The sequence below is a fragment of the Seriola lalandi genome, unplaced genomic scaffold, assembly GCF_002814215.2.
Source record: "Seriola lalandi dorsalis isolate HSWRI2012SDOR001 ecotype SW California unplaced genomic scaffold, Sedor1 jcf7180002054907, whole genome shotgun sequence".
In the NCBI taxonomy this organism is placed as follows: Eukaryota; Metazoa; Chordata; class Actinopteri; order Carangiformes; family Carangidae; genus Seriola; species Seriola lalandi.
This window is the reverse complement of record NW_019525459.1, coordinates 800685-826933: the sequence shown is the minus strand read 5'-3', so window position 1 is coordinate 826933 and position 26249 is coordinate 800685. Positions and strand designations below refer to the sequence as shown.

Genomic DNA, 26249 nt, shown 5'->3' with positions numbered 1-26249 from the left:
AGCAAAAAAAAAAAAAAAACAGCGTGTTGCTTAAGGAAACGTGATCCACAAAGCCTAGTTTGGTTAACAGATCCAGTAGTTTGAAGGATTTTCAGACATCAAAACACTGCAGAGTGGTTTACAATAACAGGAGCAACAATTCTCCAGCTCTGGAAAGTAATCACAGCAGAAATTATTGAACTTTTGTAGCAACAGTCACCGGATAAACGTTAATAGTAAACATATTACATTCATGTTACAATTAATCTACCAGGAACGTAAACTTGCACATATGTGATGGGTCAAAGCAGTGCTTTGACTGATGCTGTGCTGCGTTTAAAATCTGAGCTACATTTTTAAATTCTTTTCCATTTTTCTGCATCGGTGCCCCCACTGTGTCAACAGAGTATCCTCATTTGGTCTGAGGTCGATCCAGCCGATGGGTAAAGACCCAGACACCAGTCGCTAGCCTGTAAGCTCCCCTTCCAGGACTCCCCCTCCAGTATCTCCTTTCCACACAACACTGTTCTTTCATAAAGACACTGTTCTTTGAATTGCACTTAGCTCGGCTGCTCACCTGGGACTAACAGACTTTGGAGAGCTTACCGGAGCGGTTACGCCTGACAACACAGCATCCAGGATCACAGGGGCATTCAACAACAAAGCGGTGAGAGTCGTCAACTTATTAGGCTCATTTACATCTTTCAGTTTCACACCAGCCAGGATTTGATCTCTTCCATGGTTAAATGTTGCTGCAAAATTAATATTCATGAAGTCAAGTCAGTCTTTCAAGAGTCACAGTCATATGCTTTATTGATTAACATTTGCATTCAATCTTTAAAACAGAAAAGGGGGTACAGTAATTTTATGGGATGGGGATTATAAAAACCAAAGTGCAACTCACACTGCTGAAGGAAAACAACGTCTGCTGCACCACTGTATGTGTTACACAGCTTATGTGAAACCCTCTTCAATATGACCTACAGGTGAGAGCTGTCGAGTGTGCAGTAGATGTGCTGTGTTGTTAAAGTGAAAGGCTGAGGAAAAAAAGAACCAAAGGACAGTATGTGGCATGTACTGTACAGGAGAATATGTTTCCTCATGAGACATATGGCTGCACCAGCTGGAGTTCTTATATTGTTGCTGTGATAAGTGGCTTTATTCTCAGTTCACTTCCTTTCGTTTCTCAGTTTTATTGGATTGCTCCCTTGCTTCCCTCTTCACGCCATGTTTATTTCTGCCATTTCTCTTTATTGCTGCCAAGAAATTTCCCTCTACTTGTCTCGTGTTTTGTGCTCACGGAAATACACACAGGCAAGATCATTAACTAAATCCTAACAGGAATAATTCATAGTTCGTTAAAATAAAATTGATATCCAAAGACATATAAATGCATTTTTCGGAGAATTTCAAAAGAGTTTCTAACTAATGTTTGAATTTCAAACATTAAAAGCATCCCTGGTGTTTTCCATGTGTGGGCTTTATTTGTCCCATCAGCACTTCATGATGGCACACCAATGTCTAATAACATTTTTATGAAGCAGATGAGCAGTGGAAAAATAAAGTGTATACCATATAAAGCCCTGTGAATAAAAAAAAAAAAAAAAAATAGATAGATATATAGAGGAACTGTGACTTTAAATTTTTTATTTTTTTTTTAAGTATAAAAAAGACCTCAATGTCCAAGGTTCTTGTTTCCTCTCTCTCTCTATGTTGTCCCCTGTCCAATAAATACAAAATGCCCAAAAAAATAAGAAAGAAAAGAGAAAATCAACTTGTAATTTGTTGGAATTAATTCAAACCAACCAACACAGCCTAATCCTAAACACCGTGTGTTTTCCTGTATTCACAGAGACTCCACCGCCTCAGTGGAGTGACGATGTAACAGGGGATTCAGATTTCTCGTTGTGGTCATCTCCCTGTAAAGCACTCGCATTTATAAAATGAAAAACGCATGATTGCTCTGTGTATGATATTCAAAATGATTCATCATATTACTGTTCAAACAGTTTTGTGCCATGATTGTTTGTTCAGTTTTCTCCATTTTGTTGTTAAGAGAGAACGATGAGAGACCTGACAGCAATACACAAGCGCACCCTGTTTGAGGACACAGCACAGCCTGTTGCACTTACTGTGAAATTTTGTGAGATTATTACAGATCAAATATTACATTTTTTTTTCTAAGTGCGTATTTTGAATGTGGTCGGAGGAAGTCAAGTCTCTGTATTTTCCTCTGAAATGTTTCACCTTCTCCCTCACTGCTTCTTCTTACAGAAGATCCAGAGAGAGAGAGAGAGAGAAGCGAGAGACAATATCTGTGGCATAACTAAAATCAGACACTGATGAAAACTCACCTAAGATTTTGATAGAAGACTGAAAAATAATAATAGAAGCCACTGCTCTTGTATTAAAATGGATTTCTTCAGCAGTCTTTGGATTGACTCAGACTAGTTGTAGCTACAACCTTTTATATAACGCCCCTAGAGAGAGGACACAAAAGGCAGAATAAAAGAGTCAACAAAGACTCAGCCTTGGTAAAGACCACACAGAACACATCTACTGGAGATCCACAGAGCCACACAAATGTTTCTAATGCTCCACACAGTGTGTATTAAACTCAGTGGGAAGTGTACATTAAACTCCCACTATAAAAAAAAAAACACTCCACATCCAAATATCAGCGGCTTTTGTGTGACATTTTCATGACAACTTTGTCCCTGTTAGGAAAAAATGTATTTCTCAAAGACTCATTGATGAAATATTCAGTGTACAAATAAGTTTTCGAAGCCTTTTAAATGCAAGATGGAAGTATTCCTTCAAACAAAGTGTTCGTCCTCCACAACACGGCACTGACTGCTCTACTCATATGTCAGAGCTGTTGAGTAGCGGGACATTTTCAGCACTTTGTGAATATCTTATGAGACAGGAGAAAAGGAAGGGAACAAAAAAAAGATATACAATTAAAATCAAACTAATCCCAATTTTAGACTTTACAGCCCCCGTGTCTGAGTTGGTGTCGGATTACTTCAGATGGTGGTTTGTCTGCTGAAGAGGTCGAGGGTCACCGCAGAGAGGAATGCTGGGATGCTCTTCTGGTGATGCAGATGAAGGGCCACCATCTCTCCCAGAGTTTTGGAGAACTCTGTCTCCATGAGCTGCATGCTTCCATTGGAGCCCTACACACACACACACACACACAAATATTAACACACAGATGTCAAAAAACAATACACAATATCAAACAATAAGACCTGGGTTTTCCACTAAATCCATCTCCAGAGAGAAACTTTCAAAGTGAGGCAAGATCACATAAAGTTGTTATTGTCTACTGGGGATTGTCTGTGTGTGTATGTGTGTGTGTGTGTGTGTGTGTGTGTGTGTGTGTGTGTGTGTGTGTGTGCGCATTCACAGCAGGGTGAAGGTGTCTAAATCTGTGTGGATTAATTAAAAGGAATGAGGAGCAGCTTGGGGCGATGGAGTGAAGGAGAAAGGGATGAGGGAAACGAGGGATAAAGTAATTAAAGCATTGCAGGGAGGGAGGAAGGTAGCGAGGAGCAGAGTCCCATGACGTGCTGGGAAGATATTGAGACGTCTGAGTAACGTCCTGTGTCCATGTGGGGAAGAAAACACAGATCTTTATTTGACAAGTATCATGAGAAGGCTTATAAAAAATTTTTTTTAAAAAGAGCGTCGGGACAATACTGAGGAAAGAAATGAAGAAAATAACAGAAGAGCAGAATACAAAAAGAATAAATGCAAAAGATTCAATACTGCACTACATTATTAACCACATGAACACTTTATCACTGAAGGTCAGTAAATGTTCACCCACAGAGTGCGATTAGGAGCTAAATTACCTTCCATGAAATATGATTAAATATGATTTAAAAAAAACTGATTCTGCCTGAACTCTGCTATATTATCATTTTGAAAATTGACTCAAGCAATAAGAAACAGAGAAGTAGTGCAGCTGTTGGTACATTACTAAGTTTTTTTTTTTATGATCCATATTCAAAAAGAAAAAAGAAAAAGTAAATCCCACTTGATAAACCAATTAGTGTGCTTCCTCACACACAACAGGCTGAGGTGAACTCAGCTGCTCATCTCTGTGCGAAACGCCACAAATCTCCGACGGCTGAGAGGAGAGGATAACTGAACTAATGACATTTGCTATCTGACTGCACAATGCTACACCAAGGCTAAATGCAGTATGGAGAGTGCTCAGGAGACAAAGGGAGAATGACTTGCTGTTTCAATGTTGTTCTTCGAGAATCTGTAAAGGCTGAATACAAGCTGCGAAGAAACACTGGAGGGTTGAATGTTTTCTGAGTTCATCTTTGATTTAAAAAAAGATTTCATCTGATTCATCTGGTAGTTGATTTATTCTGCTTAAATGGAGCTAACTTACTAAATCCACATTTCTTCAGTTAGAACATTACATGTATAATCAGTGTTCAACTTTCAGCTGATTACAGTCCCAGGCTGTTGTCTCTAATGCAAAAGTGGAAAGGAAAATAATATCAAGTATTAAAAGAGATCTGTGACGCTGCCTTTTATTCCCACCCTCAGAGTATAAGACAACATCACGTTCACTCTGATCCGGGCAAAGCCACCGCGATCAAGATATAATCAAAAACAAAAAAACTCTGATGTGCTCGGAGTGTGAACACACTTTCTGTGTGTGTGTTCAAGATAAAACAAGGTGTTAAGTTTTACTTTAATGACGTCACTTTTCTTCATACCTGCCAACAAGCCAAAGTGACATTGTCTATTCTTTTTTTTTTTTCCAAGTATTTTTTGGTAATTTGTTGCTTTTGATAGTTTACAGTCAAGAGCTGGAGACAGGAAATTAAGGAGAGGGGGGAGGATGACATGCAACAAAGATCTCCAGCTGGATTTGTTGCGGTTATGTGGTAAGCATCTTACACTTCTAGGCCACCGTGACACCAGACTGGAGCTGGATTTCCCAGATTAAATGTGTATTACGGTCTTTAATTGGGTCATTATCAAAATGTTATCAAACTTTAAATAATCATTATTAAAAAAAGAAGTTGCTTCCTCTGTTTTAAATGTATGAATAGACGGTGGAAGAAAAAGAAATCCGCTCATATGAAGCTGACATTCTTGATTTTAACAAATAAAAAGTACTTTTTTCATTCTTAATGAGGAACTGATAAAGACAAGTCCCATGAATCAAAGCATCTCCTAATCCTTTTCCTCAGTTTGAGTGTGAGTGTTGTGGCTGTAGTGATTTCCTCAGCGCATCTCTTGGCGTATTTCTCTTGGTCCATTATTAGTGGACCAACTTTGGCTGCAGTATTTATCAGATCGCAAATGATGTGGCACCAGTCCAACTAGTAATTACATTACACTTAGAAGAATTTTCATCTCCGAAGAAACTGAAAGCTGACAACATTGTACATTTTAACCCACATGAAGAAAACTATTTGAAATGACTTCTGAACACAACACTCGGAGGCCAGACCCTGGTCACAATATTATGAATTGAGTTGAAAACTATTACGAATTGTCTCACACGCTGCAACATGCGATTGTCAAACATACAATACAAATTCTACAACAACAAACTCAGAAACTAAACAGTTTTTACATCTTTGGAGCTGAAAATGAAAACTATAGTGTTGGTGCCCATATGTAAAGAATGAGCTGCCAGAAGGAGGAGTTCAAATAAATTGCATCCCCCTCTGGGGGAGATAACCACAGGAGATAGCGCATCTGAAGTTCTTAATAAAAATGTACCACACGTCATGCACGTCAGTGAAGCTTTAAGCTAATTAGGGTGAAGTTCTGTCATCACAGAGGTGATTTCCAGTCAGTGCAGCAGCAGCACAGCAACTGCAGCAGCCTGGCATAGAGAACTGCAGCCACCTCGCTCCCACAAGGTTTTAATATCATGTGATGTGGTGACATTCTGTAGCGCCGGCTAAAGTTGCACAACATTTCTAACCACCATGTATTGTTTCAAGTCCAGCATGCATCGGGTTAAATCAGCGGTGCACAGAATGAGCCTATTGCCTGTATGTAACCTGTGGCTGTGACATATTTCACGAGGTGTTGTGGGAGGGAGATCACCCTCAAGTGTTTGCTAAAATCAAAGCCTGCTCAATAATGTCTCATGTTTATTGTTCAGCACGAAATGTTTTACAGCTGTTATAAAGTCACTGTAATCACCAGCCTGTAGGTCGTAAGACAGACATTCACAGAGAGAGCGGCAGGACGTCGTTATGATACGACAGAGAGGAGGGAAAACTGATCAGCTGTTTATCACTTCATGTACATATTGAATAATCAATAAAGAAGTAGGTGTTCTGAATTAACCTTGGTGTGTGTGTGTGTCTCACAGTAGTGATGGTATTGCAAAATCCATGTCGTGGCAGAAAGTGACAGCAGTGACAAAACCGGTATACCGCCCAAACCTAGACTGATCCTCTGGGCACCTTGGATATCTGTACATGACTTAAATGGACCAGCTTTAACAGTGGTGAACAACACACATTCATCTCATGCAGACACATTAATCTGACTTACACCTCAGCCACACACTCGTGTGTAATTAGCAGACAGGTGTCTGTAAAACATTTTATATTAGGAGACCTCAGAACAACACGGTTCGGCTCCTGTGGTCTTGACTTCATTCAAAATCTATCTTCATTGAACTGGCCTGGACACTGAAGGGAGGCAATCCAAAGGTTCTAGTCACACCATCTTTCTTGTGACAACCTCCCATCTTCCTGCCTCACTCTGTGGCTTTATTTCTCTCACACTCCCTGGTGTTTTCTTCCCCTGAGCGGCTGACTGAAAGATATGCCATATCCTCAGGCTGCTGTTCTCTTCACAGGCACACACACACACACACACACACACACAAACACGTGTGTGCACACGGCTCTACAATCCGCTGGGGCTCCGGGAACATGGAACACATACATCAAAGAAAAACATTGCGACCAGTTACCATGGAGATCTCAGTGTCTGAAACACCTTCAGCCAAAGTTTGTCGTCAGAACAGACCGCGTGTATGAGTGGGTGCACATGTGTGTGTGTGTGTGTGTGTGTGTGTGACACAGCAAACAAGTTGATTTAGGCCAACGGGAGCAGAGGACTGAGGACTCCCACAGTTAGTCAGGAAAGGAAAACTAAGATAACAGCCTCATTGTCTAGAAAAACACAAGTCCCTCCACATAACATTTGGATTTCAAGTGGTCAAATGTGCTCGCAGACACACAACACACACACACACACACACACACACACACACACACACACACACACACACACACACACACACAAGTGGCTGAGCAAAGGTTACACAGATTACAAAAAGGTTATGGACACAAAACTGAAGTAGTGGTGCTCTGGATGTGAGACAGAGAAGGAGTGTTAGAGTAACATGGAGACGTGATAAGAGAGAGAGAGAGATTAATTGAAACGCAGAGAGACAAAGGAGGGAGAATCCACTGATACCAACAGATTCACCATGTTGACTGAATACTGCTCACACAGCTGGGCTCAGCAACATTCAGTCTTTACACAATCTTTGATTTTAGTAAATTAAGATTCAAATTAGGAAGTGCTTTAAAATTATTTACATGTTGTTAATTAGTTATTGGTGCATCAAAGACAAGTAGCCTTAACTCATGAGTGAGTCTTCGCATGTATTAAACTATAGCTGCAGGGTTAAACGTTTTTCTTCATTTACAGAATATGAGTCTACAATCACACTAGAGGCTCTGTGAGTCTGTACTTAGGCACAGCGGCGCCTTGAGCTGAATGCTAACATTGCAAGCTAACATACATTGACAATGCCATGACACTATTACTGCGACTGAGACTCAAACATCTGCTAATTAGCACTAAACGACAAATACAGCAAAGGCTGATGGGAAAGTCATCAGTATGTGGTCATAAACCGGTCAATTAAAATTCTGAGGCAACGACGGAGAAGTAAGAGGATCACAGAAGTTATTAAGACCCCTCCCCTGCAAACCATGGCAATCTGTCCAACAGTTGTTCAGATGTTTCAGTCAGGGGGAAAGTGGGGGATACTGCCATCCTGAGAGAGATGACACCAGCATTGGCCAATGAAGCAGAGGTACTTGTGTGCACAAAAACCTTTGTAGATTACAAAAGTGATGAAATGAGGACACACACACACACACACACACACACACACACACACACACACACACACACACACACACACACACACGAATCACAGCCTCCTTCAAGACTTTTCCACCAAGGCCAGTCTTTCTTTCTTTTTGAAAGGAATAATATAGATTTGAATGTTTGTAGAGATTCTTTTGGACAACATGTACATTTTTCTCTAAATGCATTTTTCCTTCTTTTAATGTTGAAGTCAATCAATATTATATTGTCATGGTAGGCTTCAGTCCAGCTCTCAAATACTCATATTTGCAACAGTAAATGAAGCAGACAACCTTGTAGCTTTACTGACATGTTTTCCAGTGAGAGAAAAATATGTCCTGATGGTATATTGTCAGCATTACTGTATGTACACATCTGGATTACACAAAAATCCTTGGCTATCTGCGCTTTTTGTATTTATTTATGATAACACATGTAATGACGTCATTCAGCTTTTCCCTGAATCCATCCTCGTTTCCTCTCTACCGGCTGCATCCACCTGGTTTTACGCTGCAGCTCAAGGTCTACAACAATAGATTATTTAAAGAACGTTTCTCCCACCAAACTGTTAGAGTTACATCAAGTATTTTTTTAAACCAGCGTATCACAGGAGAACGTGTTTCAGTGTCCGACCAGTGTACGAATGGATGATGTTTCTTAAATCAGAATTGATTGTGCTGGTACACTCCAGGCAAACTTGAGGTATTAAAAAAAAGCTCTGCAGTGAAGTTACAGATAAAATATTGAACATAATTGATTGACAGAAAGGCCTAAATATAGGCAAAGAAAGCCGGGTTGAAAGTAACTTGAATTTTTTTTTTTTTTTTTAATTGATTGACAGTAAATGCACGAATATCAGCACATAATTTGATCTAATTAATGAATAAATGAAAGTAGTATGCTTGTTTTTGTAAACTTTGCACTAATCTGCCTAATGAAGTACGTGGCATTAATATTCTGTGATTCTGCTCATGTACGCTAAAACATCTCGCACTGGAGTACAGCTGGAGTGGTTAAGTGATTTCTGCTCGTTACCACAGTCCAGGCCTGCTTTAGTAACCAATCAACAGTTTGCGATTAAAATGAAACATCATGTAATACATGAGAGTTCTTCTGAAAAGTGTGATAACAGGAGAAAAAGCCTTTTTTGGCGGTTTAAAAGAGAAGCATTTTTTTAAACAAGAGACCCAGAGGGCCAAACGTTGCAACACTTGTTAAATTTATTCTCACGTTTTGTGCAGAGAAAAATCCAAACGACGTTAATAAAAGGTCAGGGGAGGCTTTTTTGAAATCAGCTTTATTCAAATACTGACCTTATCAATGGTTATTTGCATATTCACTCTTCCCCAAAAAGTGTTTTAAACTATATCTGACCTTTATTAAAAACAACAAGGTTCTGTTTACAATGGGAAACAACTGGATTTCCCTTCATTCAGCAGGTGGAGTGAGCTGCATAAAAAAACGCTGGGTGAGGTTAACGTAAATACCAGTTTCATAGGTTCCTTGTACAGGCTGACACCAACCTCATTCAGCATCAAAACAGACAGAGATGCAAGAAGACTTCTTTTTGTTTCCAAAATCAGGAGCAAGAATCCTACAGGACAAACGTGCAAAATGTAAGAAGGACGGACCTCAACAGCGGAGAGGAGGAGTGCTATCCCATTCATCCCCGCTTTCCATTTGTCTATCCAATTAAAGGAAATCAATACTTCCTGGCTTGAGATGCAGGGCGGGACTTTATAGTGACCTCATCCAACCAAGGAGCGGCATTGCTGCCTGAATGACAATCACGCTCTTCGCCTAATGCAGGCAGAGTCAGAGTAAAGGTACAGGCCCATGCATTCAGACGGTTAGACAGAAACACATGAGAGATGTGAAGGCTGAAACAAATGAAGAAGGCCTCTGTTTTCCTGCCAGCTCAAAGATGAGAGGCGACGCTTCAACATGCTTGCTTTCCTCCCGACCTTGAAATAAGCTCTGAATCTAGCTCTCAGTCCCAGCGCTGCAAGCGTGGCACAAAGGTGGGAGGTGCATCTATATGAGGGACTAGTGTTTGGGGAATATTGTATTTTTGAAAAGGACCCAATTCTTATACTCATGGATAAGTCCAGTGATCTCTGGATAAAATCCCTGAAAATACCAAAACCAAAAATGAACTGATCCGACGAAAGCGTGTTGCCTGCGTAGCAAGACAGTGAGCTAGAAGCTGAGAATCACACACGGGCTGGAGAAGTCAGGAAATTCTGAGAAGTGGACTAATGCTTTTTTGGTTTTGACCTTTTCATAGGATTGGTGGACAACAAGGAAAGTGGAGTACAGGACTAGACTTAGCTTACAAGAACTCTACGACTCACAGATGCATTTACAAAAGCACAAACAATCAAAAATACAAATTTTATACAAGTATAGCAAGAATGTCAGTAAAGCTGCGGGACTGTCACCTGTTATTACACCGGTTTTCACACTGACAGCGGGACAGGTGTGTGTGTCTGGAGTGTCTGATTTGAAGAGAATCACACCAAAGCACAGTGCCATTACAGTACATAACCAACAGTAGATTGATGCTAATTAATCACACAAACATGTACACACACACACACACACACACACACACACACACACAGGTCGATTAGTACTCCAAGTTTCTTTTCTACTAACGCACTCTTCTGTGTTCAACAACTAAGTGAAACGCTCAAAGACAGCTTCACTGTCCTTACAGCTGTGACATCCTGCTTTGCACAGGTCTTTGCAACCCTGCTGGTAAAATAGAGGCCTCGGTGTGCATGTGTGGGCCTGTGTGTGGATGCGTGGATGTGACAGATGGCCATATATTGAGGTGGTGACATGCAGTTCGCGGATCAGTTGACCCCTGTCTCCGCTCTCCACCGTTAATGAGGAGCCCCCCCCCCCCCGTCTTACCCTCTCTACCTTGGTCTCTCCTACCTCTGCTGAGATGAATTGGACAGAGATCTGTGCAGCAAAGTGACAGCGATGCATTGAAATTAAAGAAAGAAAAAAAAAAACTATTAAAATCTCATTTACACCTTAGCCTCTTTTCAGGTTACACCTTTTCCCAACTCTGCTACCATCAATCCATGCACATATTCAGTATTCACATATACCAGCAGCACCCCCCACCACCACCACCCCCCAACAGCAGCATCATCAAAAATAAACAATAAACAACTCAACTGGATGGCATAGCTTCTGATTGGTGGGGGTGAAAAAAAAGCAGGCAAATTAATTGAATAATCAGAAATATGCAGATGAATAGCTTTCAATTTAAATGCAGATTTTGGCATTTTTCTGCAGTCGGGGAGGAGGATGTCAGTGAGCGAGAAAGAAAGAGAGAGAGAGAGAGAGAGAGAGAGAGAGAAACAGAAGAGTGTCTACAAAAAAATAATTAAATCAGCAGCTATTCTATCCATATTTATATTCTAATCAGCTTTTTGTTTACTGTTTTTAAAGTGTTGCTCATGTGTCTAAGTAATAAATACCTAATGACTACATACAGCTAACAGAGGACTATTTTGCAAGTAGTACTAATAAATACCTTCACTGAAGAACTGTGATCAGCCTGATTCTCACTAGCATAAATACATAAAACATTGAATTAGTTACAGTTGTCAGAATAAGACACCTAAAAACTTGGTGTGTTGTTGTTCACACCATTTTCCGAGCATTTCCATAAAGCTGGAGGAAATGCAATATTTGTGCATTTGTAATTAAATCTGTGTTAACTGCAGTGGTGGCCTGAGGTCCCAGACATGGCATAAATAACTGTTAATAACTGTTAAATCAAACTGCTTCCCTGTTGGTTTTTAGCTGTAATTTTAGCATATTTATTCATTTATTTTTATTTATTTCTTATTTACAGCTGTGAATCATTTTGTAACGGGGAGGAAAACTCCACACATGCAATCCTGATCTGTCACCTTTAATGTGTGATTGACAGCTCATTAAACCACCAGTTGAGTTGAGAGGACGACCAGGTGCTGACCTCTGCGTAGTGTTAAACGAAGCCTAGGCTATTACAGAAGAAGCCCATCCACTGGGATGATATTTTTTTCCATTAAAACTCCAAGTAACATATTCCAAGTGAGGGGATATCTATATGCAGTATGCATTTCAGATGGGACTCAAAGCAAAACAAACTGGGCCGGTAAACAAGATGTAGCTGTTGGAAATTTTGAGGAGCTAAGCCACAGGTGAGTTTTTTCAATTTAAATGTGAATTGGCAGCGATACTGTGTTTGCTCCCAGACATATTTACTGTTATAGATGTAGTTTTGGCCAGATGTGTCAGGCTGCTGGTTGGTATCACCAAACTCATGCATGCCTCTTTGCGTCACATACACACACAGTGACGCACTGTTCAGACCTTGTTCGGTCATTTTGTGTATGCAACACACAAACTAAATCTCAGGAGCACTGATGCTAAATCAACATTTAGCTCAAGGGAACTTGGTATTGTTGGATTGAACATGTTGATGGCTGCTGTAGTATTTTTGATTCAGGTTATTAAAAGCTCCTCTGCTTCATTAATAGAGTTTATGGGAATGAATTGTTAATGTCACTGTGTGAACCATGATGCAGGTTAGGTTGAAAATTAATCATGTTTATAATGAAAGCACAATTTGAAAGTGTGCAATTTACAAAGAGGGTAAGAGCCAGAATTTTAATTGTATCTTTACATTATTAACAATGTCTTAATAAGATTGCATTACTGGGATCACACTAATTATACAACAGTATGGTATCATTTTGTAGTATGGTCAGTCCACAGAATTAATTTTAATTTGTGACAGTTGTTATGGGGACAGTTTTCATTATAGCTGATGAAGTTGAAGATCACAGATAATTTGTTGTTAACAGCTTGTTAAATGTGGGATAAACTTATTCCTATACAAGATGAGCTGAGTTTATAGGTAATTAAGCGTTTCTCCAACTAAAAAAAAAAAATCCTTGAAGAATTTCAACAATAAACAAAAAGTAACTACATCACTTTACGTGATTTTATCCAGTAGAACCAAGTTTTAAATTATGCTAAAATTCACATGCAATAACAATTTAAATGATTACCATAATACAATGCAGTTAGAAATTATCCTCAGATCATTCAGCCCTGAATCAACCCTCACCCACATGGACTTGTTATGTGGTGTCTCGAGCTTATTTGCATAATGTTCACGACATCCTGCTTTAATTTGAATATAACACCTACCATCCTCATTTTAGATTTCTGTGAGAGGTGAAAAAAACAATTATGTTTCCCATCAGGTATTTGATACTTCAGATGTTTCGTACAGTGACCCAACTGTCCAGTTTACATAAACTATAAACAGACAATTCTAGACCAAATTTCTAAAATGAAACTTGTTTAGTTTTCTACAAGCCCCATCTGTGTGTTAAAGTGATGTTTTTTGGTGATGAGATCAGGTGGCTATTTACAAGTCAAACACAAACACTTAGAGGAGATAGATGACCTTTCACTGTAGAACAACAGCACTGAGAATATTTACAGCAAGAAACACTCCAGCTAATATGATAATGAAGTGCACCCTTGGCATTTCTCTTATCTGGCCTTATTGAGGGGAAGAGAATTTCAAAATACATGAATCTAATGAAAGAAATAAATCTCAATTTTTGGATTAATCACAATTTCTATTTGAATTTTATTTAAATCCAATAGCAATTATTAAAATCCCATGTACTTGCACATCTGTGCTGAATGTTATGTGCATTCAGTGTTAGTTGTAAGTGCTTGAGTTATTATAAAGTGGAATAAAAAGATTATTTTGACTTAAAAAGTACTGTAGATGTTAGGTAATAACACTCTGAGGACCCGTCACAGCTCACGGGACTGTTGTGACTCGGGATGGTTGGCTGACCATCTCATAGGCTAGCGAAGGATAGACTCTAAAAAAGACTCAATGCTCTGCCTCTGTTTGTTTGTTGAACAGATATTATCTCTGACCGAAGGACGAGAGACCGCGGTAGTCGAGTGAACAGTGTGTGGATTCTGCTTCATTCAGTCGGTCCTCGTCGGGCAGCTAACACTAACTAACACTTGCTAGATGGCTGCCTGCAGTCAGGCTGACGTCGATACAAACAGTGCAGATGAATTAGTGAGAAGACTTTCAGTTGATACCCTGTGCTCTGTGCTCAAAGTGATCATTCAAGTGGATGTGCTGCCCTTTGTTAAAGCATCTGCTACTAACATGCATAATGACGACGACCTTGGAAGTGGTGCACGTTTGTCATTCTGGCTCAACTGTTTTGCTCTCATAGGCCTAAAAAAAATAAAAAATAAATGCATCATGTTTTAGTTGTTTTGCATTTGGCAAGGAAAATAAATCCTTGGTCCACAGTTTCATAAATTTAGCCAATAATGTCACACAGTTTTATATTGAAGGAAACTAGAATTGCCGCCTCGCGGTTGTGTGCCTCCATCTACCTGTCAAGTTGCAGGAAATATGGTCACAATCTCCCCTTCCTGAGCTACAGCACTGAACAACAGCTAGAAGTGTTTTTGCAGAACATTATGATGTCACAGTGAAGTTGACCTTTGATACATTTGGATATAAAATGTCATCACTTGACATTTGTGTTTAATTGTGTCATAATTACAGTATGAATTTGTGACTTATGGCCAAAAACGTGTCTTGTGAGATCACAGTGACCTTTGACCACCAGAGTTCATGCTTGAGTCAGAGTGAATGTTTGTGCCGGATGTAATAAAATTCCCTTCTGGGCGTTCCTGATATATCGCATTCACAAGAACGTGAGATCACCGTGACCTTGAACCTTGAAACGCTCTGTGCCAAATCTGAAGAAATTCCCTCAAGATATTTGCGTTCACGAAAGTGCGATGGCGAAACGGTAAAACTGAAAACATAACCCAGCTCTGACTGTCGCCAGCGTGGAGGCGTATCAACAGTGTTGCTTGCTTGTTAAGTTGGTAATTATCTGATGTAAGTGCATCATCAAGAATCAAATCAAATCGTAATGTATCAAATCCAAATGAATTCTGAAGATTGTGACTATCCAGTTCTATTCACCAAACAAAACGACGTGTCGACCATAACCTGCCCGTCAAACCAATCTAAATGTTTTGGGTTTTTTTTTGTTATTCTGCAAACTCCAAGAACCAATAAAAAAAATCATGGGACGGTCTGGGCTGAGCGATACATAAAGTTATGCTGACAACGTTAACGCGTGAACCGCCGTGAGTCTGTGACAGAGCTGGAGTGGCCTTCTCCTGCTCAGGAGTATTCATGACCTCAGGTGGACTTGTGTGTGGTTCTGATGTATCATGTTACCATGGAGACAGCAGACATATGTTCCCAACATCGACCAGGGGAACTAGTGATGCCGACAAGTGCACGCACATAAATGTGTATGCACAGGCGCACACACACACACACACACACACACACACACACACATACTCTGAGGGCAAGCAGGACAGGAAACTGTCAGGAGGAATCAGAGTCAACAGTCTCCTCTTTCTCTGGGATTTTAACTCCAGGATTTCTCTCTGAAGCTTTAAGTACATAAAGTTATATCCACTGAAAATGCAGTTAATTTATTCACTCTTGTATTCCCATCAGCCTTTGTGTTTATTGTTTATTATTGCTTTGCTCATATTTATCTTCATAGCTATCAGCGATACAGCAGTGAGTGTTTTGTTTCAGTCAGAGAGCAAAGTGAAATTCAGTCCCAGCAAGCCTCGTTTCTTTTCCCAAAATATTTCAAACACCCACTCATCTATCCTTTATAGTTCCTTATTCATTTTGTTCCTCAACCGTCTCATACACATGAACAAGCGATCATGCATGTGCACACACAAAGAAATTGTAGATAATGAAAAACAATGACAGAGGAAAAACCTTATGGATCAAATGTATTGTTTCTCTGTCTGTATCATGACCTTGTTTGTATCATGACCTTGTTTGATTCAGCTAAAAACAGATACACTACAGTACTACAGCAAAAAAAAATCATCTTTCCAGAGTGAGTACAGTAAGTACAGAGAAGGGTGGGTATTCATCAAAGTGGTAAGGTGTCTTCCTTCAACCAGATGAAGGGCTTTTAACTCGGTGTTCGTCATCCCACAGGCAAAGCATCACACTAGATATCACAAAGTTTCATTTTAAAGTTAGTATTCAAATTGATTTGTGATTGAGCAGAAAAGCGCTGGATGTGGGTTCTGTTTCTATGACAATATCTTGACGACATCTCACCACCGCCATTGTAGGACAGACTAGCATCATCCCTTTGCTTTTATAACCACTTGGTTTGACATTGATTTCTACCATGAGCAACAACAGGAAGATGCTTGCCCTCATAGGGTGTATGTCCATATGGTGTTTTTCTCCTGAGTGCCAGCCTATTTTCTCTCCAATTGTTTAATGAGAAGAGAGCGTATACGGCCAAAGGCTTTTTCAGAGCGCTCCGTCTTTTTTTGTGTGGCTGCTCCGAGCGCTTCGAGTTGAAAATCTCTGAACTTTTTAAAGTCTTTTCACGTAACCAATCAGATGGGGCTGTTTCTGTCAATCTGGAGCTTTATGATGTGTAGAAGAAGCTACCACAACAGAGACAGGAAAGACCGATTGTGAAGTAGATTGGCCAGATGTTGTTGCCATAGAAACAAAACCTACACACGGTGCGTTTTTGATGAAGCACTAGGACAAGGCGGTGCTCAGCGTCCTGCCAGCACTTCTCACCCATACTTTGTATGGACGGCTTGTCGCCGCTCAAGCTGACAGCCGTAGAGCAAGGAAGATGTGGGTGCATGACATGATCTGCCGGAGACAACAATGTGGTGAATATCATCGCCTCATCCAAGAGCTGTTGTTCTGATTGGTTACCTGAGCTGCAGTGACGACACCAGTGCCTTTCTGCAAAGTTCAGAGCATCGTTTTAACGTAGAGTTAAAACTCTTCATGTATGTGTACGTTCACCAGCATGTTCACTTTGTAATTATTTGGACATAATAAATGCTCTTTATGTTACCTGTTGGATCTTTGTTGATGTTACAGCACCTGTTGTTACTGTTTGGATACCTGTGTGTGGTAAAGGCACCACAGTTGTTTTGTCAATATAGTGATTTGAGAGTCACATGAAATAGAAAAAGTTAAATGTTACCACGGTCCTGATTATACACAGGACGGATCTCTAACCGTCCTCATTTTTAAAATCAGCTCTATTGATATTTTTACACCCCACTGAGTGATGTCAATAGTGATGTTGTGGGCAATGAGTGTTCTGTAACTGCCATTCCCTGCAAAGTCAACGCTCTCATTCCACTTTACTCCAAAATCAATTATAAAATGGTTAAAAAAGAAATTTAAAACACCTTTATCGGTCCTTATCATTTTAAGTAGCTGCCTCACTGTCTGCTACAAATAACACTCTTAACACTTGAGTGATATTCATTCTGATTGGCTGGAAAAAGACAGAGGCACAGATAACAGGCTTATCACTGGGTGAGAACGAGTGACACCAGAAACCTTTCTGGCCACTGGCCCAGCTGGGCTCCACTGCACCAGCTCCTGACTGCTCCCATGGGTCCAGTCTTATTGGCCCTGTAGCCACAAGCAACCCCGACAGTCGAACTGCGCTCCAAAGTTATTTCGAAAATTAAGCTATAACAGACAAATGACTAAACCATTCAAGCAGTGATGGCTTACAATCTGTCTTACACACACATACACACACATTCACAGGCAAACACACATTTGTGTGGCGTTAATCATCCCCAAGTGGCTGATACAAGACAGAGACAGGTCATTAAGACTCGACAGTGTTCATAAACTATACTTTATTAACTGTCCTCTTCCTTCTCCCACTCTCACACACAGACACACACATTATTTAGCTTTTTCGAAAGGCACGACTTCATTGCTTCTTTAAACCCTTGCCTTTACCAATCCTCCATACATTCTTTCCTTTCCCTCCATCGCTCTCTGGTGAGAGGGTTGACAGTTAATTGGGAGTATGTTTTAATGAGCTGGCCCTGAGATTCTATCTTCTCCTTTCATTAGGAAGGGAAGACGGGGGAACCGGTGTCAAGGAAATGAAAGAAGACTGCGAGAAAGCAAGAGAAGGAGGGATAGAAAAAAAAAAAGTAGAAAAGTGAGTCGATCAAGAACATCTAGAAGTTTTTAGTAACTGCTGTGGAGAGCACAGCTCCGCGCGTGTGTTTGTTTATTTGTTAATGAGCTAATCAATAGCAGAGGTGTGTAAGCCCAGCAGTGGATCTGTTCTGGGAGATTACTCACAGAGACGCACAACTTGTAAGATTTGTTTATTTACAATTTTCCACACTTGTCTTTATAACTGGTCTGACTCAACTAAAGTTGCTCAACTAAATTTGAACAACACAAATACGATAGGTCAATTTCATTTGAGCTACTACACGCCTCTATCCAGCATTGTTCTACTATGAGAATAAAATACCTTAGAGGAAATTAAAAGAAAAAAAAAGTAGCATACAAAATCACTGTGTGTGCATTAGAAAAACTGCAAACAACGTCTTTATCCTTGTAATGTCAGATTGGCTTTTTGGCCTTTGTGCTTATCTCAATCTTTAAATGGGCAAATGTTAATATTGTAAATGTGAGCCGTGCCTTCCTCTCGTCGAAAACTTCTGGAAGAAAAATGTTCAAATAACTCACTTGCTCACACAGCTAAGGTGTTTATCTCGCTGATTAGCAGAGACTCATAAATACCTAATCACTGATGCTAATCAGCCCTCTCACCTAGGGGTGAGCTAAAAATACAAATGACACACACGCTCATCTTAAGCTAATACACAACCATTTTCTGCACAATTTCCCTTTCAAAACAATTCCACCGTCACAGACATTTTAACATAACATCGCATTAATCCATTATTAACTGACAAACAATCATTTCTCCACATGGACCCGCTATGACTGAGTAGCTTTTTGCACTGCAGCGGTTCTTGTTTGCAACACTATAAAAGAAGCACAGAGTCGACTTCGACACTCACAACTTTTGATCTCCCAGAACTCAAAGATCGGCTGTTAACAGAAACCCACAGTTGAGCTTCTGACTTTATTCTGTAAAACTGATCAAAACAACAGCAGGCAAGTGCCAACATTATAAGATTCCTTCTGACTTTGAATTTTCTATCAGTTCACTTCAAAGTGTTTTAGGATAAATATTGAAGAGGTGTGCATCTTGATTAACCATAGGATGCAACAATAGAATAAGTAAAGACTAAGAGTCTATGCATGCACTGCATCATCACATTAACATGCATACAGTGTGTCAACCAGCTATGTTAGTGCTAATCTCAAAAGTACAACTGAAGGAAACAGGAATTCTATATTCAGTGTTACAGTGTTATGAAAATTCATCCTCTGGGGACCAAGAATGCCTGCAGCAAATTTGATTGACTGACAGCTGACTAACATCATGAAGCAATCCTGCTGCGCAAAATGGAGAAAAGACTATCTACATTTTTGGTTGTGGTCATAACGCTGAGTCACAGGACCTTTACTATGCTAAACAATGTACACGCAAAAAATGCCTTCAAACAAACCTCCCACAATACGATCTTTATGAAGCTTGTGAGAGATGTTGGTTCAACACTGCAGTCACTTTTGAGGGTGGAGTGTTGTATTAGCACTACAGAGGTATTCATGTTACATAAAGAGTTCCATCAAAGGAACCAGGGGGGAATAAACACTGAGCTCAAATGATTAGTCAATTAAATGCACAGTATGTAACTTCTGCCACTATGGGGTCTCAATCAAAACAATAACAAAAGATGGGGTTGGGTGACGTTAGGAGTTTTCGTCTTCAGCACCATTGCCGTAAACTTTGGATTCCTCCAGTGTCAGTTGTTCAGGAGATTTTTAACCGGGAGCTGAATTATCCACAGAGGGCCCCCCTTCTCTACAAATCAAACAGACCCAGTGATTCTAACTGTTAAAGAACTGAATATATCAGTTTCACTAGTCGGCTAGCAGCTTGGATCGTTTGTCGGACAAATCAAGACATTTATGGGACAACTGTTTGACATTTGATAGAATAAAAGACTGTCTAATAATTGAAGAAATAATCTGCAGATTGATCAATAATAAAAAACAATAGTTAGCAGCTGTAGCTGCTGTAGTCTGAAAACACAGGTTGAAGCTTCAATCAACACATTTTCTCTCAAGCTGAATCATATGTTTGCATGAGTGATGATCAAAGAAGTTTTGTTTCATTATCCTTTTTTCCCAAAAACCCTCAAATAGCAGCATTTGATCGTGGTGATGTTTTCCACAGATGAAATGGGGGGGAAATGTGGTTTAAATAACAACATCTGAGCCAAGTTAGTGACAAGGACTGAATAAACAACACATTTCTTGCAGTTATAATTACCACTATCATCCTGTCTCTCTCCCATCCCCGTTGAGACTCACGCAGGACAGAATGAAAGAGACAAAAAAAGCATCTGTATCTGACAATTTTACTTGAAACATTTAAATTACCAAATTAAAGCAGTATTAAAGGGCTGAAAAATAAGTGTGAATACAGGCTGAAGGAATCATTTCAATGAGAGTGCGACATAATGAATGCGCAAGAAGAGAGAGAGAGAGGGAACATGACAGCTGCAGGTTAAACAGCTTACACCATAGGAGGGGGATTTGGGTGCTTCTGCTAGAGGGGGATATTAGCAGGATTATCTGGCAACCCTGTTGCTGAGGTGAATAACATTAGAATCCTATTTGTAAAGACTTCTATGCTTCCTGTCCAAAATCCCCCATTTTCTCTCCACTTACTCCTGCCTCATCCTACAATTAGTCCACTTTATATTCTCATAGCACAGATTACACTCGCACACACGCCTCAAGAGCATGTTATGCATGTTATGTATATTGTACTGATGTGTACGTGTTCCTTTAAGTGTGGGTGCTCCTTATGTGTGTGTGTGTGCGTGTGTGTGCGCATGTGTGTGGTGTGAGTGTTGTATTCTATTAGTAGTACAGGCCTTTCTGCTCCCATAGGCCACCAGGCGTGTGTCATACGCAGTCAGACAGTCGAGAACACCCTGAATACTAATACTGGAGGTGTAAGCATCTGTTTTGTGTGTGTATCTGTGTGTCTTTGTACATCTGTATGCATGTGCACCCAACAGAGTGGGTGGGGGGGTGCTGTGTGGTGAAGTGTGGTGTGACAGAAAGTGTTGAGATTGGAGTGAGTATGTGTGCATTTGAGTGTGACAGTGCGCACTATGAGGGTATTACGACTGCGTGTGTGTGTGTGTGTGTGTGTGCATGCGTGCGTTTGTGTGTTCTCTGGACGCAGTCTGAGGTTAATAAATATTGACGGTGAATTATCTCTTCTGGCAGGGTCGCAGGTGGGTTCGATGAAGCAGATTGGACACACAAGCAAGAAAAAAAATGCATGTGCGTGCGTTCACACGCACATTCAAATCCTCCCTATTCTCATGTTATTCACTACTCCACCTGCATTCAAGTGAGTCCTTGAGCAAGGCGATGAACAGTCGCAATCGCCTTCCTCTTGACCACAATAATTAGCCTGCCAAGATAATAAAGCTGCCTTCAACATCGCCAGTATGGATTCTCTGTGGTTTTCTTTTCTAGCTAGAGGCCCCCTATCATAACACGACACAGCAACAACACAGTGATTAGCTACTGCTACACACTCAGATCAAGGGGGGCATAAACAAGAAGAGAGATAAAGGTGTAGCAGGACAGGATGGAGAGAGGAAGAAAGAGACAAAGAGGTAAGTGCAAAGGGAGCATGACGGGATGTTTTCACTGCAAAGCTACTTAAGGAAAGGATTTTCTCAACAGCTAAGGGACAGACACAAATACAGTTTTTATTTAGCCCACTCAATGAGTGTATGGGGAGTGGTGATCGATTAATGCGGCCCAGCCCTGTGACACTGCCCAGTCATCACTCTCTCTCTCGTACGACACACACACACACACACACACACACACACACACACACACACACACACACACACACACACACACACAACCATTCCTCCACACATTCAATAAAAAAACAGCAGGACACAGTCTCTGTTGGCGTAGTGTTCCTCTCACTGCATGGACGAGTTGGGCACAAAGCTATAACGTGGCATAATGGTGCATAAACGTGGATGTGGGAGGGATACAGTAAAAAGGGGGGGAAGCACCTTGCAAGGTCAAATTTGCACTTCCTGAAGCATTTTGTGTAAGAGCTCACTGAGAGATATCAGCACTCACACAGACGCTACAGCCTGTAGGAATTCTGATGTTGAGTGTTTCCCTTTTAACTTCACACTTCTATGGTTATGATCACTGTGCATATGCTTTGAGAAACACACACTGCCAGCGGCTCAACAGCTACCTGCAACCTGATCTCAGCAGGTATGTAGGTAGAGATGTATGTAAAGCTGAAACTGTATTAAAGCTGAAGTATTTCTGGTCTTAAAGGTCGTATAACAGTTCAACACATTTCTGAGCTTGTGCATAACTTTTATCTGTCTCTTTCTTTGAACGCACTAAAGTTATAATGTTACATAATATCAATATATATATATATAAAAATGGTAAATGGATTGCACTTATATGATGCTTGTTAACCACTCAAAGCGCTTTACAATGGAATCCACATTCCCCCATTTGCATACATTCATACAGGGCTTTTCTACTACAGTTTACAGACCGATTCAGGGGTTCAGTATCTTGCTCAAGGACACTTCAAAATGCAGGCTGGAGGAGCAGGGAATCGAATCACCAACCATATATCTGGGGCAAAATAGTGTGATATTTGATTGTGTCCACATTAAGCAGTCGCAAATGTGAAGCACACGTACCTTTTTGAAGAGCAGGGAGTCGTCCATGTGCTCTGCGTACACCGAGGTGAGCCTGTATTGGTTCTCAGTGGTGATATCGATCTGATAGCCGGTCAGGACGTAGCAGACTGTACGGAACTCCTGGATTTTTCTCTGAAACACCTCCTTCAGTCTCTGGTTCCTGAGCTCAGAGCTCTCCATCTGCTTACGTAAATCTGCCACACACACACACACACACACACACAAGTCGGGAGAATGCATCAGTCAGATATGGGGTGTTGAGTCTAGACTGATGAAGGAACAATGAATTTAAGCAATTTTAGCATAAGCTGCAACATAACAATATGTGAAAAAAGTGAAAAGACCTGAATTCATTCTGAATGCACTGCTGTGCATTAACTTTTGGTTGGTAGTTTTATTTTTATAACATCACTCTTTGTGGCCACGTGCAACTCAAGGATTCCACTGTAAGATTCAGCTACATGTGCAAGACAGTTCCTCCAAAGAACTCCACAACTACATGCTCAATTCACTGAGCTCATGCAGCATAGATGGACAGCTCCATATCAAATATACACTGCCTGCAGCTCTCCATCTGCTAACTCAGGGTCTACAAAACACTATAATGCTCAGTGTGTAGTGGCAACTAAAGCAGTCTGCAGCGGATCCTAGCTGGGAGCAGAGAAAATCATGGAGTGGAGAAGCAGGATGGGGCTTGACTTTAATTTGGTGAAAATCAATTTGTGATAATTACTTTAATTTGAAGGCTTGATTTGAGAAGGCACAGAAATGAGTTTGTCTGAGCAAAAAATTAGTCATTATGGACGGCACTATTTACAATGTTATCACTGCGGCAAATGCTGAAAGGGAGATACATGCATGTGAGCCTGTGCAATTATGCATGAGTGTGATGTAACCTCAGAAATGGTGAAACAAGGGAGGAGAGCCGCAAAATGTTAATGTTCATATTTAACAGAAAAACTCTGAAATAGGTTTGTGTATGTCATCCAACCAAAGTGTCAGAGAGCTGAAACTTTTATCTGCAGAGTGAAGCTCTGTCGATACCGGCTGTCATCAACAGTCATTTGATTGCTATTTCTGCGATTTCGGGAAAAAAAAAAAAAAAAGTTTAAAAGCTTAGTTTGGAGGCTTTTATCCGAACCCTAACATCCATAGTGGAAGTGCAATTCTCCACCTTTTACAAAATAACTGCACAGCATAGAAAGGTGGACAGATTGCTCTACTTAAAGAGCAGTGAGTAACACGGTGCAAATTCAACCAAGTTGTCTTCTTCACTAAATCAACAATTGTCCTCAGTCTTGTTCTTGCTATTTACATCAGAGAAAGCCTATCCTGACTGTTTCCCATTTCTGAAAAGGGAGAAAACCAATTTATGCAAGGCTGATAAAAATGCTTATTTAACAGCCCTGAAAAGTTTAGTTTGTTTTGATTTATTTTTTTCAAGGTCAAAAGACATTTCAGTTGCTCAAATTTACATCTGTTCAATATAATACACAAACACAACATCCACTTATATACTTGCAAAAGCAGTTAATAGTGACAGTAGTGCATTTTCATAGCCAAGACTTCTAACCTTTCTATGACTGATAATTATTTCTACACATCACTCTTCTTCATGCATCTCGGCCTTTTACTCTTTTATCTGTGATTATCTAACAAGCCGATGGCTTGAAAGTATAAACTTTAAAGAGTGTGTCAGTGTGTCTGTCTGTGAGCCTGTCTGTCTCCTGGGTAACTGGGCTCCTCTCGAGTGTCAGTCAGTGCTGATAAATACTGTTTCAAGACTTCGGGATTGTGACAAAACTGTCACCGTATGACAGCTATCAAACTGCCCTCAAAATGACTGTTAATTCTCAAGTGACAGCGTGAAGTAGACACTGCTTAAATTCACTGCAACATGCAGACAAATTGACATGTACACAGAGACACAGGGTGTTATTTCCTCATATATGCATATCTACACATGTATGTGTAAATTAAAAGTCTTCCTAGTTAGAAAAATTTTTTAAACTAACTGTCAAGCTTTAAAAAAGTTAGTGACTTCTGACTTTTGCCCTTAATTGGTCTCTATGGGTCTGGGCGCGCTGTCTCCTAAAAGCTGTCAGGAAAATTCCACTCCTAAGGGAGCTTCCTTATTTATATATTTTTTGCCTACTCGTTTTGCAACTTTAAGAACTCCCAAAGTTTGCATCGGTATCCGTTTATCTGAACGTAACAGGGAAAAATGAACAAAAAACAGGTAAAAACACAAATCGTTTGTTGTGTGAAGTGTTAACCTTGTCCTGATTTTGCTTCATGGGATTTCTTAGGACTACTCAATGTTAAGGAAGACAGGAAGAAAGGACAATTATTCTACAGTGAAAAATTATGAAAAAACAATAAAAAACAACAACTAGGATGAATAAATGAAGAATTGTAGCATTTGAAATAAAAAATCTCTCAGGGTGGAGATGAAAAAAAAAGAAAGATGGGTTATGGCACTAAAAGTAAGGGGGGATTATGGCCTGGCAAGATTAATCTGTAAGCGTGGGGTGGGAAAAAATGTTTTACTGAAATAAAATGAAGCCCTGCAAGAGGACGACAGCAGGTGAACCGAGTGTTGAAACTCAATATGTTCAATAATGTTTTCACTTCCAACTGCAGAGTCACCCTCAGGATTCTTCCAAGAAGGAGCAAAAAAAACCTTCATACATATCTCAATTCACGGGTTTAATTTTATTTAAAAAATGCTCAGTGAGTATTATTTTACATATAAAATAGGGATTTCTAATCTGGTGCAAAAATTAGCAATATTAAAGAATAATTCCTGTCACTTTAATTCTAAACTTCATTTGAATGTTTTCATAATGGTCTCAACTCTCTGTGTAAAAAAAAAAAAAAAAAAAAACTTAACTGTAAAGCACAATTAGCTCTGAGGTCTCTGGTAATACTGCCCACCTACACATGGCACCAACACAAAAATTACAAGACTCAAAGTGTTGTGGTAAGTGTTAAGCGTTTAAGCTGTGATTAAAAATCTCATTGTGAACCGCAGTTTAGACAAATGGAAATGTTATAAGTTCATGAATTGTGCAATTAAATGTGGAAGACAGAGTTTTCCATTTGCAGAAAATGTTCCAGTTGACTACAATTAAGGTGCTAGTGCCATAATCATAAAGACTCAAAAACCCACAATGCCTGTGGGGCAAAGAGGGAATTTTGCCACAGTTCATTCTTATATTGAGCACTTCATTTTGCAAGAGATAACC

General features: G+C 40.0%; 1 protein-coding gene across 1 annotated transcript in view; it reads right to left on the bottom strand.

Moving 5' to 3' along the window:
* Positions 1 to 765: 765 nt before the first annotated feature.
* Positions 766 to 26249, bottom strand: part of mad1l1 (mitotic arrest deficient 1 like 1) — a 59938-nt gene continuing 34454 nt past the window's right edge. Inside the window, exons 17-18 of the mRNA XM_023430611.2 lie at positions 23002 to 23195; positions 766 to 3155 (exon numbers count right to left, since the gene is read on the bottom strand). Coding sequence (XP_023286379.1) covers positions 3006 to 3155; positions 23002 to 23195 — 344 coding nt within the window. The 3' untranslated portion in view covers positions 766 to 3005. The remainder of the gene's footprint in view (positions 3156 to 23001; positions 23196 to 26249) is intronic.